This window comes from Grus americana, chromosome 13 (genome assembly GCF_028858705.1).
Source record: "Grus americana isolate bGruAme1 chromosome 13, bGruAme1.mat, whole genome shotgun sequence".
NCBI lineage: Eukaryota > Metazoa > Chordata > Aves > Gruiformes > Gruidae > Grus > Grus americana.
The window spans coordinates 2,547,981-2,568,687 of NC_072864.1; the positions used below are offsets into that span (position 1 = coordinate 2,547,981).

The 20,707-nt window shown below is 47.0% G+C and overlaps 2 protein-coding genes across 2 annotated transcripts in view; both read left to right on the forward strand.

The window, feature by feature from the left end:
• The window catches only part of CA5A (carbonic anhydrase 5A), a 43,186-nt gene extending 26,776 nt beyond the window's left edge, over positions 1 to 16,410 (forward strand). The window contains exons 7-8 of the transcript XR_008579173.1: positions 201 to 1,280; positions 16,306 to 16,410. The gene's annotated coding sequence lies outside the window, so the exon portion shown is untranslated. The remainder of the gene's footprint in view (positions 1 to 200; positions 1,281 to 16,305) is intronic.
• Positions 2,070 to 20,707, forward strand: part of SLC7A5 (solute carrier family 7 member 5) — a 40,017-nt gene continuing 21,379 nt past the window's right edge. Inside the window, exons 1-2 of the mRNA XM_054841024.1 lie at positions 2,070 to 2,814; positions 16,306 to 16,431. Of these exons, the coding sequence (XP_054696999.1) occupies positions 2,217 to 2,814; positions 16,306 to 16,431 (724 nt within the window). The 5' untranslated portion in view covers positions 2,070 to 2,216. The remainder of the gene's footprint in view (positions 2,815 to 16,305; positions 16,432 to 20,707) is intronic.

Genomic DNA, 20,707 nt, shown 5'->3' on the forward strand with positions numbered 1-20,707 from the left:
ATTTGTGAAGTGCTTTGAAGATATAAAGCACTATATGAACACACCCTAACACCATGACTGCAAAGCAGGTATTTTCTCAGCAATACAAATGGAGAAACAGTTGCAGGATTAAATCTGATTAATTTGGAAGACAATGAGTATGTGGTTGACTTTAAATGTGGCAGTGCAGTGGCTGCTACTCCACTGTTACTTGATCCCAGGATTTCCAAATGGAAATGATGTCAAAACCAAGGCTGAAGTCTGCAAATTCTTCACTGTCAGTCTATTACGAAATTCCCTTTTGGAAGAATTGGATGCAGAGAGAAAAAGATAAGTTGGTCCCATTCTTGTGAAAGTTAATAGAAATGTCTGTGTGTTAGGTTAATATTGGGTGTAAAATGCCAATCATCGAGCAGTTCATTTGTTTGTCTTAAGGTAAGACCTTAGTCTTGAGTGCTGGTGAAGTGAATCTATTGACGAATGATTTTGTTGACCCAGCTGTACAATTGAGTTTGAGCATACATCTTATTTAAATTCCAGTCCTGTCTGCTGGATCCTGATGTAATCAGACCAACACAGAGACAATCCTGTATGTTGTAGGAACGTGGTTTTTTCTGACTTTACAGTCCTGTGAACATTTTGCCTAGGATAAAGTATGAAATACAATAACAAGTAAATGTTGATAAATCTTAATTTGAGAAATAATCAGTTTAGATTACAGCCGTATAGCCTCTGCCACGGGGCTAATGTTAAGCTAGTAAGCTAAAGAAAAGCTTTTGGGGTTTCAGGAAAATTGTGTGATAAATATGTTTTGCTGTTTATTTTTAATTATTTTTCATAGTCTTTGCAGTCTCTTCAGGATCTCATTTCTCTTTGGAAAACAGGAAAAACATACTCGGTGCAAAGGTAATTTTTGTTTAACCTTTCTTCCTAAATAAGGGTGGTTGTATAAATGGAGAAAGGCTGAAGGCTGCAGTAAGGCTCTGGGATGTTGTGGCCAGTAGCCACTAGGTGTCAGGTTCTGACCGGTGCTTCTAGGGGCTGCTCAGGGTTTCTGTCCTGGTTGGAAGCAGTCATGAAGCCAATTACCAGTGTCACGAAAATGTTACTGAACTGCTACATCTTTCCCCAGAATACAGATCTCACGTTTCTCTGAGGTATCTTGCAGGAAAACCTCCTGATCCACCTGACTGCCTGTACTTGCAAGGAGGAGGATGGTCCAGGGAGGAAGGAAACCGACCTTGGGCACAACTTCTTGTGTGACACCAGCTAATCGCTTGCTGTGAAACTACTCCTCGAAGGTACCATTCCACCTCTCAATGGGAGTGACTGTTGTTGAGAATCAGGGCTTCCAGGCTTCAGTCTCTGAACTAATCTCCTATCACACAAGAACAAGAGAGAGTCTGAATTTGCTAAAGAATTGGCTCTTTAGGTGCTGTTGTGAAGTAGCTAAGTCAGTCTCCTTGGATGCAAAACCTATGCCTTCGTAGGCAATGTGAGAGAAGTTGCTCATTTTGCCTGCATGCCTGCCAGATTGGTGATTTTTTTTTTTTTTTTTTTGAAACAAGTCTTTTTGGTGATCTTGGCATCCAAAATGACAGGCAGATTTCTGCAGTGCCTCTGCAGAAATGCAGGTGATGCAGTGGTAGGGCCGTGGTCTGTCCTTGTGTGAAAATGTCAAATAGAAGAGCACAGCAAGCACACTAAAATCCGATGGGGCTGGGGGAATGGGGAGACCCGGGTTCTGGTGAACTTTAGGTTTATGCACACAGACCCATCCTCCTTTATGAGAACACAGAGTCCGGTCCTGTACCCCGGGGGGACCTTTGGTCCCTTTGTGCCCCCGCTCCCCGCCGGGCCTCTCTGGTCTCTTGGGGCGCAGGGATGGCGGAGGGGGGGCGGCGTGCGAGCTGCCCGCGCCTTGGAAGAGATCCGCCGGTAAGGGCCGAGCAAAGCCGGCGCTTCCCGGGGGCTGGCGGCCGGGGGCTGCCTGCGCAAGCCGGGGACACTGCAACACCCCCCCTCCCTCCCTCCCTCCTCCTCCTCCTCCTCCTCCTCCTCCTCCCGAAAAGGAGGCCAGGCCCGCGTTCCCCGCCTAAGCGGGAGGCGCTCGCCGCACGCCGCCCACCGCCGCCGGAACAAAAGGGGCGGCTGCATGGTGGCGGCGGAGCGCCCTGCCGCGCCCGCTCTGCTCCGCTCCCCGCTCCGCGCCCGGCCCCGCTCCGCTCCGCGCCACCATGTCGGGCAGCGGCGGCGGCAGCAGCAGCAGCAATGCGGTGAAGAAGAGGAGCCCGGCGGGCTCAGCCTCCTCGCTGGCGCAGGAGGAGGAGAAGCAGGCGATGGAGAAGATGCTGGAGGCGGCGGGTGGTGGGGTGCAGGAGAACGGTTGCGCCCGCTCGCCCTCGCCCTGCGCCTCCGCCGAAGGGGTGACCCTGCAGCGCTCCATCACGCTGCTCAACGGCGTGGCCATCATCGTAGGCACCATCATCGGTTCCGGCATCTTTGTCACCCCCACCGGCGTGCTGCGGGAGGCCGGCTCGCCTGGGCTGTCGCTGGTGGTGTGGGCCGTTTGCGGGGCCTTCTCCATCGTGGGTGCCCTCTGCTATGCCGAGCTGGGCACCACCATCACCAAGTCCGGCGGGGACTACGCCTACATGCTGGAGGTGTACGGCTCCCTGCCCGCCTTCCTCAAGCTCTGGATAGAGCTGCTCATCATCCGACCCTCCTCGCAGTACATCGTGGCTCTGGTCTTCGCCACCTACCTGCTCAAGCCCATCTTCCCCACCTGCCCGGTGCCCGACGAGGCTGCCAAGCTGGTGGCCTGTCTCTGTGTCCGTAAGTAACCCGCTGAACCTCTCTCGGTTCCCGCTGTCTTGCCGTCCCACGTGGCTCCCCATCTCCTTCCCCAAAAAGTCTGCCCAAACAGCTAGCTGCCTTGAGCCCATCGCTTTGTAGGAGATGCACCATCTCTCCTGTGCTACACTGGCTGCATACTGTTTCTCTGGGGCTGTTTTGAACAGCGTGAGTAGGAAACGTGGCCCCATCCCAAATAAATTGAGCTAAAAAAAGTCCCAAACTGCCAGTAATGGGCCAGCGAGCCTCTCTGATTTCCGGCAATGCAGTGCGCCACGTGCGATAAATGCAGCGTGCGTTTTGCCTGCGCGCTGGAATGGAATTTCTCATGCCCTCCCACAGAAGTGTGTTCGGGCAGGGTAAAATCCCCTTGCAACCCTGTGGTGCTGCGGTGGCTGGGATGGGCGTTGATGTGCAGTCATAGGTTAGGACAACGTGCAGCTGGGAAATTATCTGTCATGAGCAACTGGTGCTGAACGTGGCCTGTGCTGCAGTGCCTGGCTGTTTTCAGCACCAGTTTGGAGATCAGATGTTTCTTGGCTGTATGTGCGCTGCTACCATGCTCAAAGCCTGGCGGTTTTTTGCTGGCAAACATTGTATGTCGTGAGAAGTCACCTTGCACAGAAGTTCAGTCGTGCTGTGATGCATTTAGGGCTACTGATGTCTGCCATGGCACACAAATCTCTCTCCTGCTGCAGTTTTTATCATCTCTGGTATTTTGAGGTCTGCGGTTTTGCCAGTGAAGCCCCGTTTTCCATGCCTCCGGTGACTGCAAAGTCACCCCATCCAAATTCCTCGTTCTTTACATACAGGACCATTTTCTGCCTTTCTGTCTTCGTTTCCCATTCAGCCTGTGTTCCACTCCACTGGTAGTTCTTGTGCCATTGTGAAGGTATATAATGGGAGAGGGTATAATACTTTGCGAGGGCTTTCTAAAGTGTTTATTTGATGTACAAAGTTACAGTCGGGTGATATTATTTTTTTTTCTTTATTTTGAGGTTGTGAAGTCTGCTTGTTTGTGCTGTCTGAAGGGAGATTGTGTTAGATTCCTTTACCCTCTGAGGATCGCAGGCATTCAAAAGTTGCAGCACATGGTTGTTATGGGAAGATATATTGACTGTAAATATCATCATACACAAACTGACCGAGTACATCACATGGCTAGCTAGCAGATATAATAAGATAAATTACAGGGCAGCAAATTGTACTTTCTTTGGGCAAGATCTGAACTTATTGCCCAGATAAATTTTTAGGAACATCAGGGCAAGTATACAGGCGTGTGGGCTTTCCATCGAAGTTTTTAACAAAGTGGAGCGCATACATCAAGGAAATACAGTCACCCAACTAAGAAAGCTATAGGTGGGTTAGAAAATAGTTCTGCTGATGGGTTTCTTGCATCAGGTGGGGCCTTGTGGGAAACCTGGTTTGAGAGCTTTCCTGCGAGTCTGCAAGGAGGTTTCTCTCCTTTCAGAGGAGAGGGGTATGCATACGTGTGGTGTTCATGTTATTTGCTGAGAAGCTAACAGAAAGTTGATTAAATGGACTTTCTTAGTGGTTTATGTCAAAATTTTGCTGTGCAAGAACATATTGTACTTGACAAAACCTTTGAGAACGTGTTTCTAATATCAAATAACTTTTCATCTGCAGGATCTTTCCCAAAATAAGTGGGATGAGGTGTCTCTGTTCCCGTTTTACTGATGAGAAAACAAGTATGGGGTAAGGTAGCCTTGCCCATGGCAAGATCTGTTCCGTGACAGGGTTGATGGCAGCATGAAATTTCTTGATGCCAGGTCTTGTTCCCACTCCAATAAGTAATATAAGTGTCTCCAACTTTCTTTTGCCAGCAATTAGTAATTTTCCTGAAGCAGAATTTGTTCTTGAACCTTTATCTTGAAATGCCAAGGAAAGAGTTGCTAGTTCTACAAATCTGCGTCATTTCCATGTGTTTCTTCTTTAAACTTTACTCCCTCCTGCACCGCTGGCTACTATTTTGTTTATGCTTTGGGTTAAATTTTTGTTTGTCTCCTTTGCTACAAAAGGTTAGCGCATCACACATTGCCTTCAGCAAGTTAGTTTTCTGTAACTTTGATTTTTGGAGTTAGCTATTCTACTGTCTAGTGCCAAAACCACATCATGAGCTAGGAACAATAAATGAAGTAAATCTGGTCCAAGGACTTGGGAGAGTCCCACAAAACCTCTACGGACTAACAAGCGGCTTTGTTACACGGTTGTTCCAAACATATCCCTTCCCAGTGAGATATTATTTTTTTCCAAGAGCCCTAGGGTAGGAAGAATGGCCTATTTGTGCATATGCTCTAGACTATACGTTAACAAGCAAAGAGGGGAAGAACAGCTTAGGAAGCAAAAGGGGAATTTGGTGCCCTGGGCAGGAATACAGTTGACTTACTATGTAGCCAAAACCCAGCCCTCTAGAACAGTACCAGCTGTATTCTTTGCAAAGTTTGTATCTCAACATAAAATGCAATTGGCTGCATGGTTTCCAGTAAGAGGAGAAATAACAAAAGTTATTTGTTTCCACTTTGAGTGTTACTGGTGTTGAACAGTTGAATAAATAATGTGGTGTTCAGTATTTGCCACCATGAAGTACAGAAATTTAATTCCTAGACATGAAGATAATGAAAATAAATCACAGTCTTGAAATAAAAAATAGTTGGAATAAGGAATTTTGTTCCCCTTAAGGTGCTGAAGAAAACAAGGTGGGTGGTAAGTAGAATTTAAGTACGAATAGATATTTTCTGCTATCAAGATTGTAATCTACAAACAGTGGGTATGCAAGACTACTCCTTCCATAAGACAACATGAATGCTTGTTATGGTTGCCAAATCAAAGTGTGGGAATTCACTACAGGGAGGTCTTCCTGTAGCAAGATGGGTCAAGCTGTTCATCATTAGCGTGGCTTATTTTATATTCATTGCAAAACAGCCAGTGCTCCCTAGTCGTATGAATTTGCAGGTAGTGTGGCTTACGGCTTTTCAGGCTGTGGGTTACTTAGGTAACTCATGAACTGCATGTTAGTTTATCTGTAAGATTGGATGGCTGATACTTTTAGGACTGATAAATCATAAAAGCAAATGCTAAGGGATAAAAAGTGTACGGTCCACCTGATAGCCAAGCATTTTTTAGGCAGAAGTAGTTAAAGTTCATGAAACAGGATTTGTGCCTATGCGTGAACCCAACAATAATTTGAATTCCCCCAAATATGATCTCGTGTAAACCAATTTTACCTCTTCTACAGAGGATGGAGGGACAGTTACTAGGTCCTGACTTTTCATATTTGATGACATCTACATTACAGTATCAGATTGTACATGGCAAAGAACTACTAAGGATTTTATACTCTGTGTTTTAGGTCCACATTTGAGGCTATGTAGATAAATGAAAATCATTATATTTGTTGTTGGTTCCTCTTTCTTTTCTCTTGAGGAAGCATCACAATGGAACACGTATTTGCACTGCACTTCCAACCCACTTGTATGTTTTTCTGCGATTTTCTCCAATTTATTTTCACCATGAATAAAAAAAAATACACGGTATTTAAAAAAATATTTAGGTAGCAAGGGTAGTTTTGAAAGAACTTGTTGTTTATATATGTTGCAGGACCATCTTCACGTAGCAGGAGGAGGAGCATGTAAAACTGTTTAATCCTGTCTTTTTTTCCCATTGAAGAGGTAGTGTCCAGGTAATGGCCTGAAAAGTGACGTGGAGCAGCATCCAACTGCGAGCGCAGCAAGTGTAGTGCTGGCTGCCACTTGTGTCACATTTCTTAAATTTGAACTGATAAATCTTAAGAAAAATCGTTAAAAAATCCACAGAGCACAACCTAATACACAGTGTATGTTCTAGAGATGGCTCAAGGATGGCAAGTTTCAAATTGTTCAGTTAAAGACAACATGCGTATTCCTTATTTCTACCTGTGAGTTTGCAGATTGTCTACGTGTGAGAGGTCTTTGAATTGTGGTACAGTAAATTCCTGGTAGATAAGGGACACAAGGGATAACGCTGCTTCCATACCTGAGCTGGTTCTTGCTTGGTGTTTCCTACACTCCCCGGGTGCTCCATAACAGGTTATTCCATAATTTACTTCTTTCTTGACAATATAATCTGTTCCACAGAAGCTTGAGAATCCCTGCCAGTTGCATATAATTTTACTCTTCATCTTCAATGTCAGATCAGTGATTTGATTGTTAGCTTCTGAAGCCTTTTATCGCTTGTTAATTATATATGCTAAGCTGGCACTAACAACCCCAATATTGCTGCAGCAATATCTGCTCCTTCCAAAACTACAGTATTTTAATCTTCTTTAACGTTTCTTTAGACTTCCTTTGCTGCTTCTGAAATACAATTTTGGGCACTCCTCCTGCAGGCATGGAATTCCAGTAAAATGATCACATATTTCTTGTCTGTCTCTTTTGTTATGAGCAGCCTAATAGTGGAAGAATTAGTAGCAGTCAGCGCAGAGTTGAGTCACATCTAATAGCACCTGTCACAGGGAAGCGTAAGTGCCTCACACCCCCCTGAGTACATTGTGAGTTAGAGGAGGAGAATGATATCAAATCCAGGCTTTGGCAAAAGCATATAAACACATGCCTCGGATGCTTGCCAAATTACAGCCGTAGTCCATAAGTGAATATTCAGCGTTAGCATTTCAACTAGAAACCGCATATGTTGAAAGCAGGAGCGTCTTTATTTAATATTAAAGGTTTTACTTTAAATCTGACAGTTTGGCTGTTTGAGCAGCTGTTTAAAATGAAGCTATGGGTCGATTTTGAACTCATCAGGTATTAGATAGTAAGCAACGCAAGCACAAAATACATCTTATGCTTGTCTGTTTAAGATGGGTTTATTCTGCAGCATTACTACTTGGAATTAATCTGCCAGGACAAGCAGGGTGTAAAGCTTTGAAGACTTTTTTTTTTTTTTCTCCTCCAGAAAGGTGGATTAAATGCTGAAGCTGTATCAGTAAATCTGCACTTGTTTGATCAGAGTGGAAGGAAGGGGTCTTTGTAGAATCCCTGCTGTATGGCTAGTGTTGCAAGACTGAGCTTGCTTTTTTAAATCCATGTTTAATTAGAGAGAGTAGCATTAATGAAAATAGCCTCTGACACTAGCAGGATTCTCCTGAAATGGATGAAGGTTTGGAGGACTCTTGAAACGCAGCAAGCAACTACTGCATTTCTTGGCACCCCTCTCTTGGCTCTCACAACAAACGTCCCATTAAATTTTATTGTATTTGAATGATTTACACTACCACTGAGATCCTTCAGAGTCTTTCTCTTCTGACCTGAACAAATTGGGAAGGCTTTTTCAGAGAAACTCGCCATGGTCAGTCTAATTCAAAGCAACATCGCTAAGTATTTCAAGTATTCCAATAGTCTCGGAGTCCCAGTGTCAGATGTGGCCAGTAGATTAAATGCAACGGATGAGAAAGCAGTTTCTTGCCAGCATGCGGAGCTGAATTCTGACCCTCTGCGTGGCATAGGTGGCATGGAAACCTGCCTGGAATTTTTCATTAAGTTCACGACCTGGGATTTAGCACGGTGCTGAAATTCAGCTGCCTTCCTGTGGGTTTGTGGAACCTAATTCAGTACGACTATGGGAAAGGGTTTCTGTATCAGTGTGACATCAATGTGGGCGAGGTAAGATGCCGCGTTTTGCAGGGCCAGTAGCTGACCATCTGGCAAGGATGGTTCTGTGTCTGTGAGGCTTAATGTGCACATAAAATATTGCTAAGTGTTGTTTGCTGAGGTGGGGGATGACAGAAGAGGTGTTTAGCTTGTGATGTGCCATCCTTTTAATTTGCTGGGAATGGAAGAAATACACCTTTTGGTTTGGTCTATACTTGTCTTCCCGTGGTAAAATTACCTGTTTTGTGGAACTGCTGCATCGTGTAATCCAGACACTTTGACAGTAAAACCACAAGCTTCTTTCTAAGGAGACAAAACAGTAACTCCTGCCACCAGCTAGGAGTTAGCTCCCCTAGCATTAATAAGTTCTTCGTAGTTTTTCTTGTACCACACAGTTTGAATAGTGTGAACTTTATCACTGTTACTACGGTACCGTGGTACCAAAGCCATGGGTGCATTTGAGCTGAGATCCAGGCTCTGCAGTATCTGCAAACTGTGAAATTCTTCGCTGAGCTCCTCCTCCGGGCAGTCCTGGTGCTGCCTTTTGGCCCTGACGGTGCTGTGCTGCTTGGCACAGCTCTTGAGAGAGAGGTGGCACCTAAGTGCTTCTTCATTTATTCTTGCAGAATTCTGGAAACTTGAGGGTGTGGATGTTCCTGGGAACTGTGCTACATGATGAAATGCAAACATCATCCCACTTTGCACTAATTTCTCTGGCTCCCAGCTCCGAGCCTGTTTCAGCACCAGGGGCTTCCCAGAATTGAAAGCCGGCAGAGACGTGGAGCTGTGACACATTGAGGGTGTCTGCGGTCGTTTGTTGGAGACATCCAGAGCTCATAGTCTCGGTTAGGGAGTGGGTCTGGAGATGATCCCTCTTCTTGTACTCTAGCGGTAGGGCAGCCTTTGCCTTCTCCTTTCACCTGTTGTTTGTGGATGCGCCCATTCACTAATTCCTCAGCATTGCTGTTCTGGGAAAAAAAATAAAAAGGAAACTGTAAACTGTTGCCAGGTATGTTTATTATTATAAGTTGTTTTTAATACAGACACATTTGCTCTGGGGCCAAGTGCTCCTTTCCAACAGCCTCATGTGCCACTAAGCGTTTCTCTTCTACAGCCCTGGCTGTTAAGTTTCTCCCGGGACTTGTCCTTGAAGAAATATCTGCAAAGGTTTTCCTGCTGCTTTTTCTCTTTACCACCTTGCAGGGCACAAGTCTTCACTCAATATCTATCAAGTTGAAATTTCCCCAACCATTTTCGGTGTATCTCTTTGTATGCGTGTCTCCTGTTAGATTATGCCATCAGAAATAGAACCTGAGACTACTGGAAGACACTGTGGCATCACAGCCACCTGAATATAAAGTGGGTGGGTTTTTGGCATTGACAGCCCCATGGTTTAAACAACTATAGTCAGTATAGCGTAATTCCTTATTCGTACTGTGTGGAGTAACTATTTTTGATGTGTCTAACCTCTTGCGGGCTTAGGCAGCAGTCCTCTTTAAAGCATGTGGACCATTCTGTGTCTGTGCCACGTGCCGCTATCATCCCTGCGGTTCGTTTCTCGGTGGCCATGGGCTCAGTTCAGCTTGTTTCTGTTTGAAACCTGGTTGCACCATCTTTGGTAGAAGAGAAAACTGCTTGTCCGTCGTCCGCACATTGCGAAGAGCGAAAGGAGCAGCCTTTGCTGTAGGATGGGGCAATGGAAAGGAGCTCAGAGTTGTTCCGTGAGTAACGATGAGGAGAAAATCAACACCATCCAGTGGCAGATGGTAAATGGAAGCATTGTCTTGCAGTTGTAAGGGCTAAGTGCTTTGGAAACGTGTGTTACAAATGGGAATCATCGCATGATTCGTCCTCTGTGTGCAGGCAGTGTTTCAGTCCCCTTTTCCTGGTGCGGAAGCTGAAGTGGAGAATTTCCCTTCATTCTTCCCTTTTCTTTCCACAAGTTCCCTACCCTAGTATGCGTTTTTATTCTGATCCTGTAGTACCACGAGCAGGGTAACTTGCAGCAAGTTAATTGAGGTTACTTCTTTGAAGCAAGCTACTTACACACATTTATCCTTTTTATAGAGGTGTATACTGAATTACGTAGGAAGCACTACAGGTCAAGACCAGGGAAACCTGTAGAAGATGAAATAAAGGACAAAAGTGACATTGTGCAAGGCTCCCGAGGTATGTAACCTCACATGCAGCATGAACGCAGCTGTGCCTGTACCTCAAGAATTCCTACACCCATTTCAGAAATGTTTCACCTGAAAAGCTGCCAGAGATCTTGGGTTGAGCAAACTCTCGTCTCCTCATCAGCAAGTTACATGTACTGCTAGAACGTTTTTCTCCTGTGAGTGAGCACGAGTGCGCAGAGCTGTGAATCAGCTACTTGTTTGCTTTTTTTTTTTTCCCCTCCAAATGGAGCCTCCCTGAGCACTGTCTTTACTCCGTCTCCGATCCATGGCCGTGTTCCATTACCCGGGAAGGCTGCAGCCCTGCCTTTTTCTATAGGATCCTTGCCAAGAGTGTTGCATCATCAATGCGGAGCCCCGGGTTTACCTGTATTAGGGCTCCATTCACATACTGTTTGCTTTGGGCAGAACCACATGCCTGTAGGGCAGCTCTGCTACATCCTGCCTTTCCTTTGTAGACACAGGTGCTGTTGTTACATATAGCGTGTTCATCGTGGTCTTGTTCTGTGTGGGGATTGGCATGATCCCTTTCTATGGCAGCTTTGTAAGGATTTATTCCTGTTGTTGTCTAGAAATTATGTGTGGCAGGGATCTTGGAACTTGAGACTGGGAGATCAAAGGAATATGCCCGCAAAATGTGATTGGGAAGGGGCAAGGTTCTGGGTCCTATGTTGTATTAGTCGGTTTATCTTTGGTTTCTATCAGTAATGGGGAAATTACCTGACTCTGCAGGTGAGTGCCAGCGGAGTAGGTTCAGTGTCGTGCCTGAAGCCAGCTGGGACTATTCGGACAGAGTAAATAATTGAAGCCGGAGCTGCTGTTGTCTTTACAAAGCCAAACTTCTCTTTGAAAGTCTCTGGCTTCCCCTGTGGCTTGAGTATCTTGAAATGAAGCTCACCTTCTCACCAGAAGAGATGAAGGAGTGAACAACACCTTGTGAACATGTTCTCTCTACAGCAGTCAAAACCCAGTATCTATCCTACTTTTGCCAGAAGCAATAAGTACGTAAATAAAAGTACCCCCCTTACATTGGCAATCGCTGCAGCTTTCTAGCTCCTATTATCCCAATTATGTAAAGCCTTTGGAGAGGGGCTGCTGGATCGGACAGGCTGTGTCACGTCAGGTCGTGCTGAAATCTGTATTCCTAGAATGATTCCCGAGCACGGCCCCGACGGGTCACGATAAAGGTCTGCCTGGCTGCATAGCTGGCTTCTGCCAGCGGCTGGAGCCTTAGGAGAGGTGACGCAGAAATTAGGGCAGCGCAGCCTGATCTTTCCCTGCATTGTATCATTGCCCTGATTTATAGAAAAGCTGTGGCTGTGCGGCTTTCCCCTGTTGTTCGTGTGGAGCAGTTCATCCAAGGTGAACGGAGCGGTGCAAGGAGGGGTCCCTCAGTCCCGGTTTCGCAGGGTGGCATCTCGGATCAAAGGAATAAAACTTTCTGCCTTAAGAAACGCTAGCCCTCTGGTCTCCTGAGAAGTTGAGCAGCCACTGGAATTTGTCTTGGAGTTTTACTGAAAAAGTACTCGGTCTGTCTGTCTGTCTTGGTGTCTGTAGGATTCTTTCTGGTGAGTGAGACTGGGTTATTTTAGCCCTTCCCATGTTGAAAGCATGTAAGTGTAGTAACTCCACCACACTCCTTTAGGAAAGACAAATATTATTACACGGGGGGGGAAAGCAAAGCAGAGAGATTGTGACTTGAAGGGCTCTGAGTCATGACTGGCATGGAAGAAGCTCTCAGCTCTGTTCAGAGTCCCTGCCCCTATGTGTTTTCTTATTTTTACGGAGCCTGTTTATCTGGCACCGATACGTTCTTAAGGGCTGAATACAGACGCTTCCGTTGCTTTTCACTTTTGGACTGTGTAGAAAGCTTTTGCCTTTTATGTCCTCCGCCACCGTCCCACAGTCCGTCCGGCAGGCTCCATGCAGAACCAGAACATGAAGAACGGCCCTGAGAAAGTCAGTATTTAATGTGGAGGCTGAAGCAGCTATTGTCAAAGAAACAGAATGCCTAAATGGGGAAGGGAATGTCCCTGTCACACCTCTAAGGGCTGTCTTCACTAACGGGAAAAGTGTGCTTTTAGATGTGTTAGCTCATCCTTTAAATATCCCTCAGTAAACAAGGAGAGTTTTATTTTTAGCATAATCGCTGGTCGAAGTGAATCCTGGATCCTCTGTTCCCTCCCCATCCTCCCCATTGGGATTCACTAGAGGTGCTTTTAGCAGATGAATTGTGCTGTGTGCTTAGGGATACTTCACTCCGTTTTCTTCTCTCCCCCCTGGAGCACAGGCATACTGTAAGCTGACCTTGCTAACCTTTATTTTCTCCTCCCCTGTATATCTGGACAACATCCCTGTTAGCATACCACTTGGAGCAGAGATATCGCAGTCTTGCTGCAAGGTGACAGAGCTGTGACCCTGCAAAGCGCCAGCAGCGCTGGCCTGCCGCTTGATGCTGATAAGCCTCCCGAGTCTGGGCACGTGGCATCTTTCTCATTAGATGCACTGTATCTCCCCTGACCAGCACGGGGTGGAGGGACCCTGGGACACAGGGGGTTACGTTTGGGGGAGGTGGCGCGGCAGATTTGTCGGCGTGGTTCCTCACCGCTTGTTTTTGGCTGCGTGCCGAAGCGGGTCAGCCCAAAGCCCAGCTCCGTGCTGTCCTGTGACCTGCATGGGAGCCCACAGGGGTGTCCCTCCCGATGAAATAGCGCTGGGTTGGTTCGGTCTCGCCCCCTCCAAATGCCCAGACACCCCCAAAGGAGCTTGAAAGGCATGATACAAAAAAAAGTGAATCTGAAATGCCTTATTTACTTCTGGCTTTCATTCTTGTAGGATATATTGGATCACATGCTTTTCTTCGCAGAGATGTCCAACTCCTTCATTTCTCCAGACTTTAAATGCTCTTGTGTTGAGATGACACTAGATCCTGGGGTTTAGGGGGTAGGGGGGGGATGATCCTGAAAGCAGGCATCGTATTCTGGGATGTGCAGTCAGCTGCACTGGGACTGGCTTTGCTCTTCCCTGCCTAGGGATCCCCTACCAGCAGCCTTTAGCTGAGCAATGTACGGACACTTGTATCCTCTCAGCCCGATGCGTACTGGTGGTGTGCCGTGGCCGTAGCGGGCTCTCAGCCCCATGTGAATGACTGATGCAACCCGTCTCCCTTCTTGCTGCTGTGTGCTCTGACTCACCGGGAAGTCCTGTCGCCATCGGCGCTCGCTCGAGCGGGAACGTGAAGTCTGATCGTTGCTGTCAGACCCAGATCCTGCAGTCCCTGAAGACCGAGCTCTCTGACGCCGTCCCGTGGGTGCATCTGAGCCTGTCCGTGCCCGTACGTTCTGGGAAGACTGTTCCTGGCGTGGGCTCTCTGTGCGTTTCCCTCAACTCTTACCAATGCAGTTGCTTTCTCACAGGCAGGGCAGGATGCAGGGTGGCAGTGAGCCCATAAGACCCTTCCAAAATGCTTCTTCCTCCTCCCGTGATTTTATTTCCCGGTTTGCAGTTTATTGCGCCCTTGCTGGAAGAAGGGTGTGAGCCTGCGGGAACGTGCCTTTGCTCCGAGATACGAGCAGCTCCGGTGCGTGGTCCTGCCGCAAGCTGGAGAGCAATGGCAGGCACTGCCGGTCCTGTGCAACCATCTCATGCTGGAGATGGGCTAGTGAATACACGGTGTGGTGGTGCCTGCGTCCTCAGGGAACGCTCAGCTGGATACCGGTCCGTAGTTGGGAGGTAACCTTGATGCAGAGCAGCGTTGTGGTTTTCCCTGTGATGCTCAGCATGTGTTGAGGGTCTTGAGGTGCTGGGTGCTCTTGCTGGGCAGTAACCAAGCCATCCGACTACTGGTATTCCTGCCTCCCACCTTTATCCATCGCCTTCCCGCCCTGTTCTGAAGCACCCTGTGCGGCTCAGCCCCACGGGACAGGCTTGTGGCCAGAGTCTCCACTGGCGATCTCCCGGAGAGACTGGTGACCTGATGAAGGTGCTGCTGATCCCCCTGGTATCTCTGGAGGTCTGATTAAGGCTGAAATATCTGCATCAAATGCTCTGGGCTTTCAACTGTGAGCGTAGATACAGCCCATGACCTCAGGAGAGGGTCATCTACATCCGAACTGAATGTTTTGGGGAGCAGCTGTTTGGCGCTGGTTGAGGCAGCGGGTCCTGTGAAAACGAGCTGCAGGATGTGGGAAAGAACCTTTGCACGAGGGCAGACGCCAGCCCGGGAAGGAAACGGGTGAGAGGCCGACGGAGGAATGCAGTAGCCAGGTTTTATTCTAGCACATCCTGTAACAGAGCAGCAGTGGTTGCCTAACTCTGCCCTGCGCCAGCTTTAGAAAAACTTGCCTGGCTCCAGCAGAGTAAAAATACAAGCTGCAACCTGAGCGGGAAAGGATCCCGCAGGGCAAAGCCTCCAGCTCACGCAGAAAGGTCGAGATCCACTCCTCAGGTTGAGGTCGGCTCCAGGGGCTGGTGACAAGCTGGCGTGGAGGCAGTGAGGGGTGGCTCGGTGCAAGGGGACGAGGAAGGGAGGGCACCCGGCACGTGGGGCACAGTCATTCTCTGCGTGACATTTGCCTGTCTCTATAACAAGCAACAGGCTCTGGGGAGCGGGGAGCGAGCAGCGCACGAAAGTAGTGAGTGATCTGGAAGAGCAGTAAAGGTTTTAGCCATTATTTTCTCTGAAGCAGGTGAAACTCAGCCACTCAGCGGCTTCGGGCCTTTAGACAAGCCCTAGTTCACGCCGTTCCTCACCTGGTAGGAGTGCTACACGGAATAGCGGCAGGAGCGGGCGATGCAAAGGAGGGTGATGGGGAAACAGGGCAAAAAAAGGTAGGAAATTAGGCTTAGTTAGTTGCATTAACCACAGAGCAACTTGTAGGTGGTGGGAGCTTCTGGGCAAGCAAAATGCTGCACGAGGAGGCAGCGTCGAGTACAAGAGCAGCCCCAGCAAGTCCGAGCTCTGTGCAGCCCTCTCTTCCATCGCTGCGGCGTGCGGCCCTGGTGAGCGTCTCTGACAGTCTGCAGGACCGTCCCTGGCACCGCTGGTTGAGCAGGTCAAGCAGAGGATGAGGTTTTCCTTCGATCCGGCTTCTCTTCCCATCCGTGCCGCTGACCTGGAGGTGCTGTTTGCCTCATAGCTTGCTGAACGGGTCGGGACAGGGACGTCTCTTCCTTTACGTTTATTCAGTGGGCAGCACGGCGTGGCCTTTTAGGTGCTATTCTCATACAAATAACTATATATATTGGTTCTGGAAGCATGTACCGACATTTCTATGGTGTTTCCACACAACTGCGGCATTACGTTGGATCGAGTTAACAGAGATTGCGGCCCCAGCGCTTTGATGCTAATGGTTGCAGTAACCATTTTTATTTCCGTGCCCTTGGAAGCGTGCTGCTTTCCAGCGCAGCAGGGCAGTTCCTCGCCCGAGCAGTGCGTGCACCGCTCAAAGCACCTGTCGCCAAAACGAAAGATGGAATAGAGAAGTGTGTGGCTGCAGAGCCTGGCTTTTGAAAAGCTTCTATTTTAGGAAGAGATTCCTTGCGCTGGCTAAAGTTTTAGCAAAAAGCAAATGCCTATTTGTCATCGTTTGGTTTGCGTTTTAAGTGTTTCACTGAAAACTGATGTGTCTCCTCTTGCCTCTTTCCCTTAGTGCTCCTCACAGCAGTGAACTGTTACAGCGTGAAAGCTGCTACTCGTGTTCAGGATGCCTTTGCTGCGGCAAAACTGCTGGCGCTGGCTCTGATCATCATTCTTGGCTTCGTGCAGCTTGCAAAGGGTGAGTACGTTTCCTTTTTCTTTTGAAGGAATTAGGGACAAAGCCCAGGAGTCCTAACTCAAGCATTTCAGAGCTAGCAGAAGTGCTTTACAAGCGTCTTTTGTTCTCGTGCATGCTTGGGTGATGTTTCCAGCTCCTGCTTTGCAAAGGGCTGAGTGGGTTTGTGCATTTTATTTGTGAGATTCTGTCTTTACCTCGCTGAAGTTATGCTGGATTTCACGCTACTGGAACCCAGCCTATACCACCCAAGGTCTTTTCCTCTTAATTCAGTCACTGTACAACCTCTCGCTTTGAGATTGCAGAGCTGCCAAGTCTACGGGGAATGAAAATTTTGGTGCTCTGGCTCTCGGAAGTCTTTTCTGTAGCTGGTGGCTGGTCATGGCCATTTGTTAGTAGAGAATTATCTGCGTGTGCAAACCAACCCCCAGTAATTTTCATTCTTTCACAAACTACCCCTGCACGTTTCCCTTCTTCCAGCCTCAGGTACGGAATAGCTTGGTGGAGTCCGTGGGTCACGCAGGGACGCCTGGGTCAGGCAGGGCTGCAGAAACTGCACAACGAACAGAGATAGCAGGGCTCTCAGCTGACGCTAGCACGCGTGTCTGTCAACTAGCATCTAAAAAAGAAGATAAAAATGGGAAGATAAAGCAAATTTTTTGGTGGTTTTGCTTGTAATCTTCATGCACGCTTAAAATCCTCTCAAACCTAGGGAGATATTTTGTTCCAAACCCATCTGATTAACTAATCTGCACAGATAAGCTATACTGTGTACTTTTTTTTTGGTGTGAGTTTTGTGAAAATAAACTCTTCTTAGGAAACAGTTCAGGTCCTGTTAAATGTGGATAAAAGTCTATAGATAGTTCCTCCTGTCTCTGTACTGGCAAGTGTCTGTGTGTGCACATGCGTGTTTTTAATTCCTGTCTCAGCTATGGGAGCCAGTGCTGGCTTTGCAGAATTTCTTGCTTTATCAGAGGTTTTATTTTCTTCCAGCTCAGTGCCTACGCTCAACAGGAGCATTGTTTGAGGCTTATCACAAAATATACCTCCTTCCTCTTCATAACTCCCCAGGCTGCTTTGCTGAACTTTTTTTATTCTCTCTCTCTCTCTCTGAGAAGGAAGAGGATAAGTAAACGTAAATCTCTGTTAGTTCTTTAACCTTTTACCAATAAAAAGTCTTTACAATTGCTTTTTACTTGCAGGTAATGATCTTAATTTGCCTCTTCAGAATCACCTTCCCTCCCTCTATGCTGTTCTTGTGTCCTTTGGTTGAGGGTGAATCACTTTCTGCCCTGGTTCCTCAGGTATAAATACATGATATTTCCATTGACTTATATCCGTAACCAGTAAGAGATTTCAGTCTTGTGTACAAAAAAACCCCATCCTATACTCTTCTGTCCCAGAAGCTTCTTACCTCCTATGAAGCCTATCCCAGTTTCAAGGTTTTGGTAGGTCTGGAGAGGTACAGCTATGACTTGTGTGCATCCTCCAGTACAGCTCATTTCATGTGACCTTTAGTTTCCTACTAAACCAGCCGGCCTGTTCAGCCAGAGTGAAAGGTAACGAGCTCAAAAGCGGTGGTTAGGTGGTAACATCTGAAGGCGAAGACCTTTTCTTCCTGTCTGTGCACACAACGCTCAACGGAAAGCAAATTGGATCAGAGTGGGAACTTTGGGATCTACAGAGGATGCTCCTCACAAAGCCCACGTTTCCACCTCCTCCTAAGTGGCATGCTACCGCTTCTCTGAGTTCCTATTTTACAACATACTGCCTGGGATTCTGCCTCTGGTCTACCGTGGATTTTATTAATCTCCTTATGGCAGTTGCAGGCTCTCTGGTAAGTCCTTAAGAATGTGCAAGGCCCTTTCGTGTGCCCTTCCTCAGCTTCCGCAGACATTTTGCAACTTTCTCAACTTTTCTTTAAATCGTGCCAGGTAATAGCAGGGATACATCAAGAAACTGTCTTTTTTTTCCTTGTTTTTTCTTCAAAGAAAGCATACTAGCATCATTTAAAGCCTACTGAAAATAGGAGAGTACTGCACTGTTCTCCATCTTCACTGGGACAAGAAATGATGGGTGCAAGCTGTGAGGCAAGGGAAATTTAAATCAGCCATTAGAAAAAACACTTTTAGCTGTAATGCAGAGCTCAAGTAGATTGTCCAGGGAGGATGTCTCACTGGAGGTTTACAAGAACAGGTTAATAAACGCCTCACGGGAATGGTTTAAGTGAGTCGAACCTGCCTTGGAGCAGGGGGACAAACCCGGTGCACCTGGAAGCCGCCGTGCCTGTGCTCACCGGGGCCACACTGCGCGTTGGTGGTACAATACGGAGTAGCAAAATACTCCAGACCCGGTCCTGTAAAGTGCTGACGCTTTTAAATGCCTAACTTTTTTCTAAAAGCCTCTTTAACCTCTGAGTAGGTGGGTGATCCTGGGTCCCATACGTAACACAGTGCCGTGCCTTTACTCCTCTCTGTGCCCTTGGTTTCTTTTATACCAGTTCCAATGCTCTTTGGACAAAGAGGACTCTTACCACTAAGAGTAAGTAAATTCAGTGCCAAGCCGGCAGCTATTACTGGGGTGAAATACAGGCCAAGTCGATTTGTCTGGCGCTGCAGTTTCAGAGGTGAAGGGGTTGCGTGTTCCCATGACGCTCCGGATAGTGCCTGAACCGTGCTGATTAATTTGCTTTAACGGTCACTGTCCCATTGCTGGTTTAGGTTTACAGTATCCGTAAACAGAGGAGAGGAGCAATACCATAATTTCTTGCTCAAATGTGGAAACTTCTGGGACTTCACAGAAGCGCGTCTTTCTCTGGATTGGCCTCCCGCCTTCAGCTTTTGGCTTTTGGCCTTTTTATCCTTTCGTTGGCTATTTTCATTATTTTCAGAAAAGCAGTAACTTCTCAAGACAAAGAAATATGTGGCAATATTACCACACAGAAAATAGCGTTTCCTTGTGATCTTTCTGTGGACAGCTGTTTTACATCACTTCTTTCATGCAGCTTCAAAAGCAGGGTAGAACTTGGTTTCCTACTTACACGGCCTTTCAACTACTTGCAAGTTGACTCAGTATAGCTGACCCACTTGGGAGGCAATTATTTTACTAATACGAAAGTTACACTTTTAAAAGCCTTCGTGGGGTTAGAGTTGTGTTGCTTTAAAAGTTCAGTGTCCTGGACTTGGTATGTTGGTGTGTAAAACTGTATCTGTGGACCCCCAACCGTACAGCCCACCAGTCTGTAGTACTTAAATAGTATAAATAACTTACAGCATAGGCAGGATCAGGATTTTTTTCACTCCACTGTTAGAGGAACTAGGCTTATTTTTGGTTCTCCTGTTTTACCAGCTCTCTCAACTTGCCTTCTGTCCAGCCAGTATTTTTGGGCCGTATTCTTGACCTGGTGAGTGGGATGCCTGGGACTGGATCGTGCAGCCGGTGCGGGTTTAGGGGATGTTTTCTGCACTGGGTGTACCACGGAGGTCTGTGGATAGGGCTGGAGCTGTGTTCTTCGTACCTGATCACCCTGCACCTCACTGTGCCGTAAAAAATAACCTAGGCATGAAATGGTTTTAAAAAAAAAAAAAAAAAGTGCTAATCTTTAAGGCTACATTCATGCTTTTTACATGCGAGGAAATTCAGGAAAGATTTTTATGTCAAAAAATTCTAAAAAAGCATATCCCAGACATGTTTCGGATATATTCCTTTCTGTTGTTGATGTCCTAGGGTTTCTTAAATGTTTATCTGCCCTGGGACAGCTCAAGCAGTGAGGTGCTGTTCCTGGCTGCTGCGCATTCGGGGAGTGCTGCAGTGCTGAGCTCCAGCACTCGCTGCGATTCCTCGCCAGCAGTTCTGCTTAAAAAAAAAAAAAAAAAAGAATTGGACATTCAGGACTTAGGGAAATAGAATTTAGCACTCCTTTTATTGAATTATTTTTATTGAACTTAGTGTCCTTTTTCCCCTCTTAATGCCTGATTTCTGATTTAAATTTCTCGCCAGCGGTGCCTCGAGCGCGTGTTTGATGGCAGCAGTGTTATTCTCTCTAACTCCCTTCATCGGGCTTGTCAGAGACCTGCAGACTTGCATCTGCTGAATTAGCACGGGGTGAAGTAAGGACAAAGGAGGCAGGTTTTTAACTCCAGACGTTTGCTATGGAGAACTTAGACTAGGCAGCGAGTTTTGGTTTTAATCTTCGGTTTTGGGGTTTTTTTTCTTGAAATAGATGCGTACAGTATCAGCCAGCACTGGCACCCCGCACCCCAGTATCATTTGCTCTTTG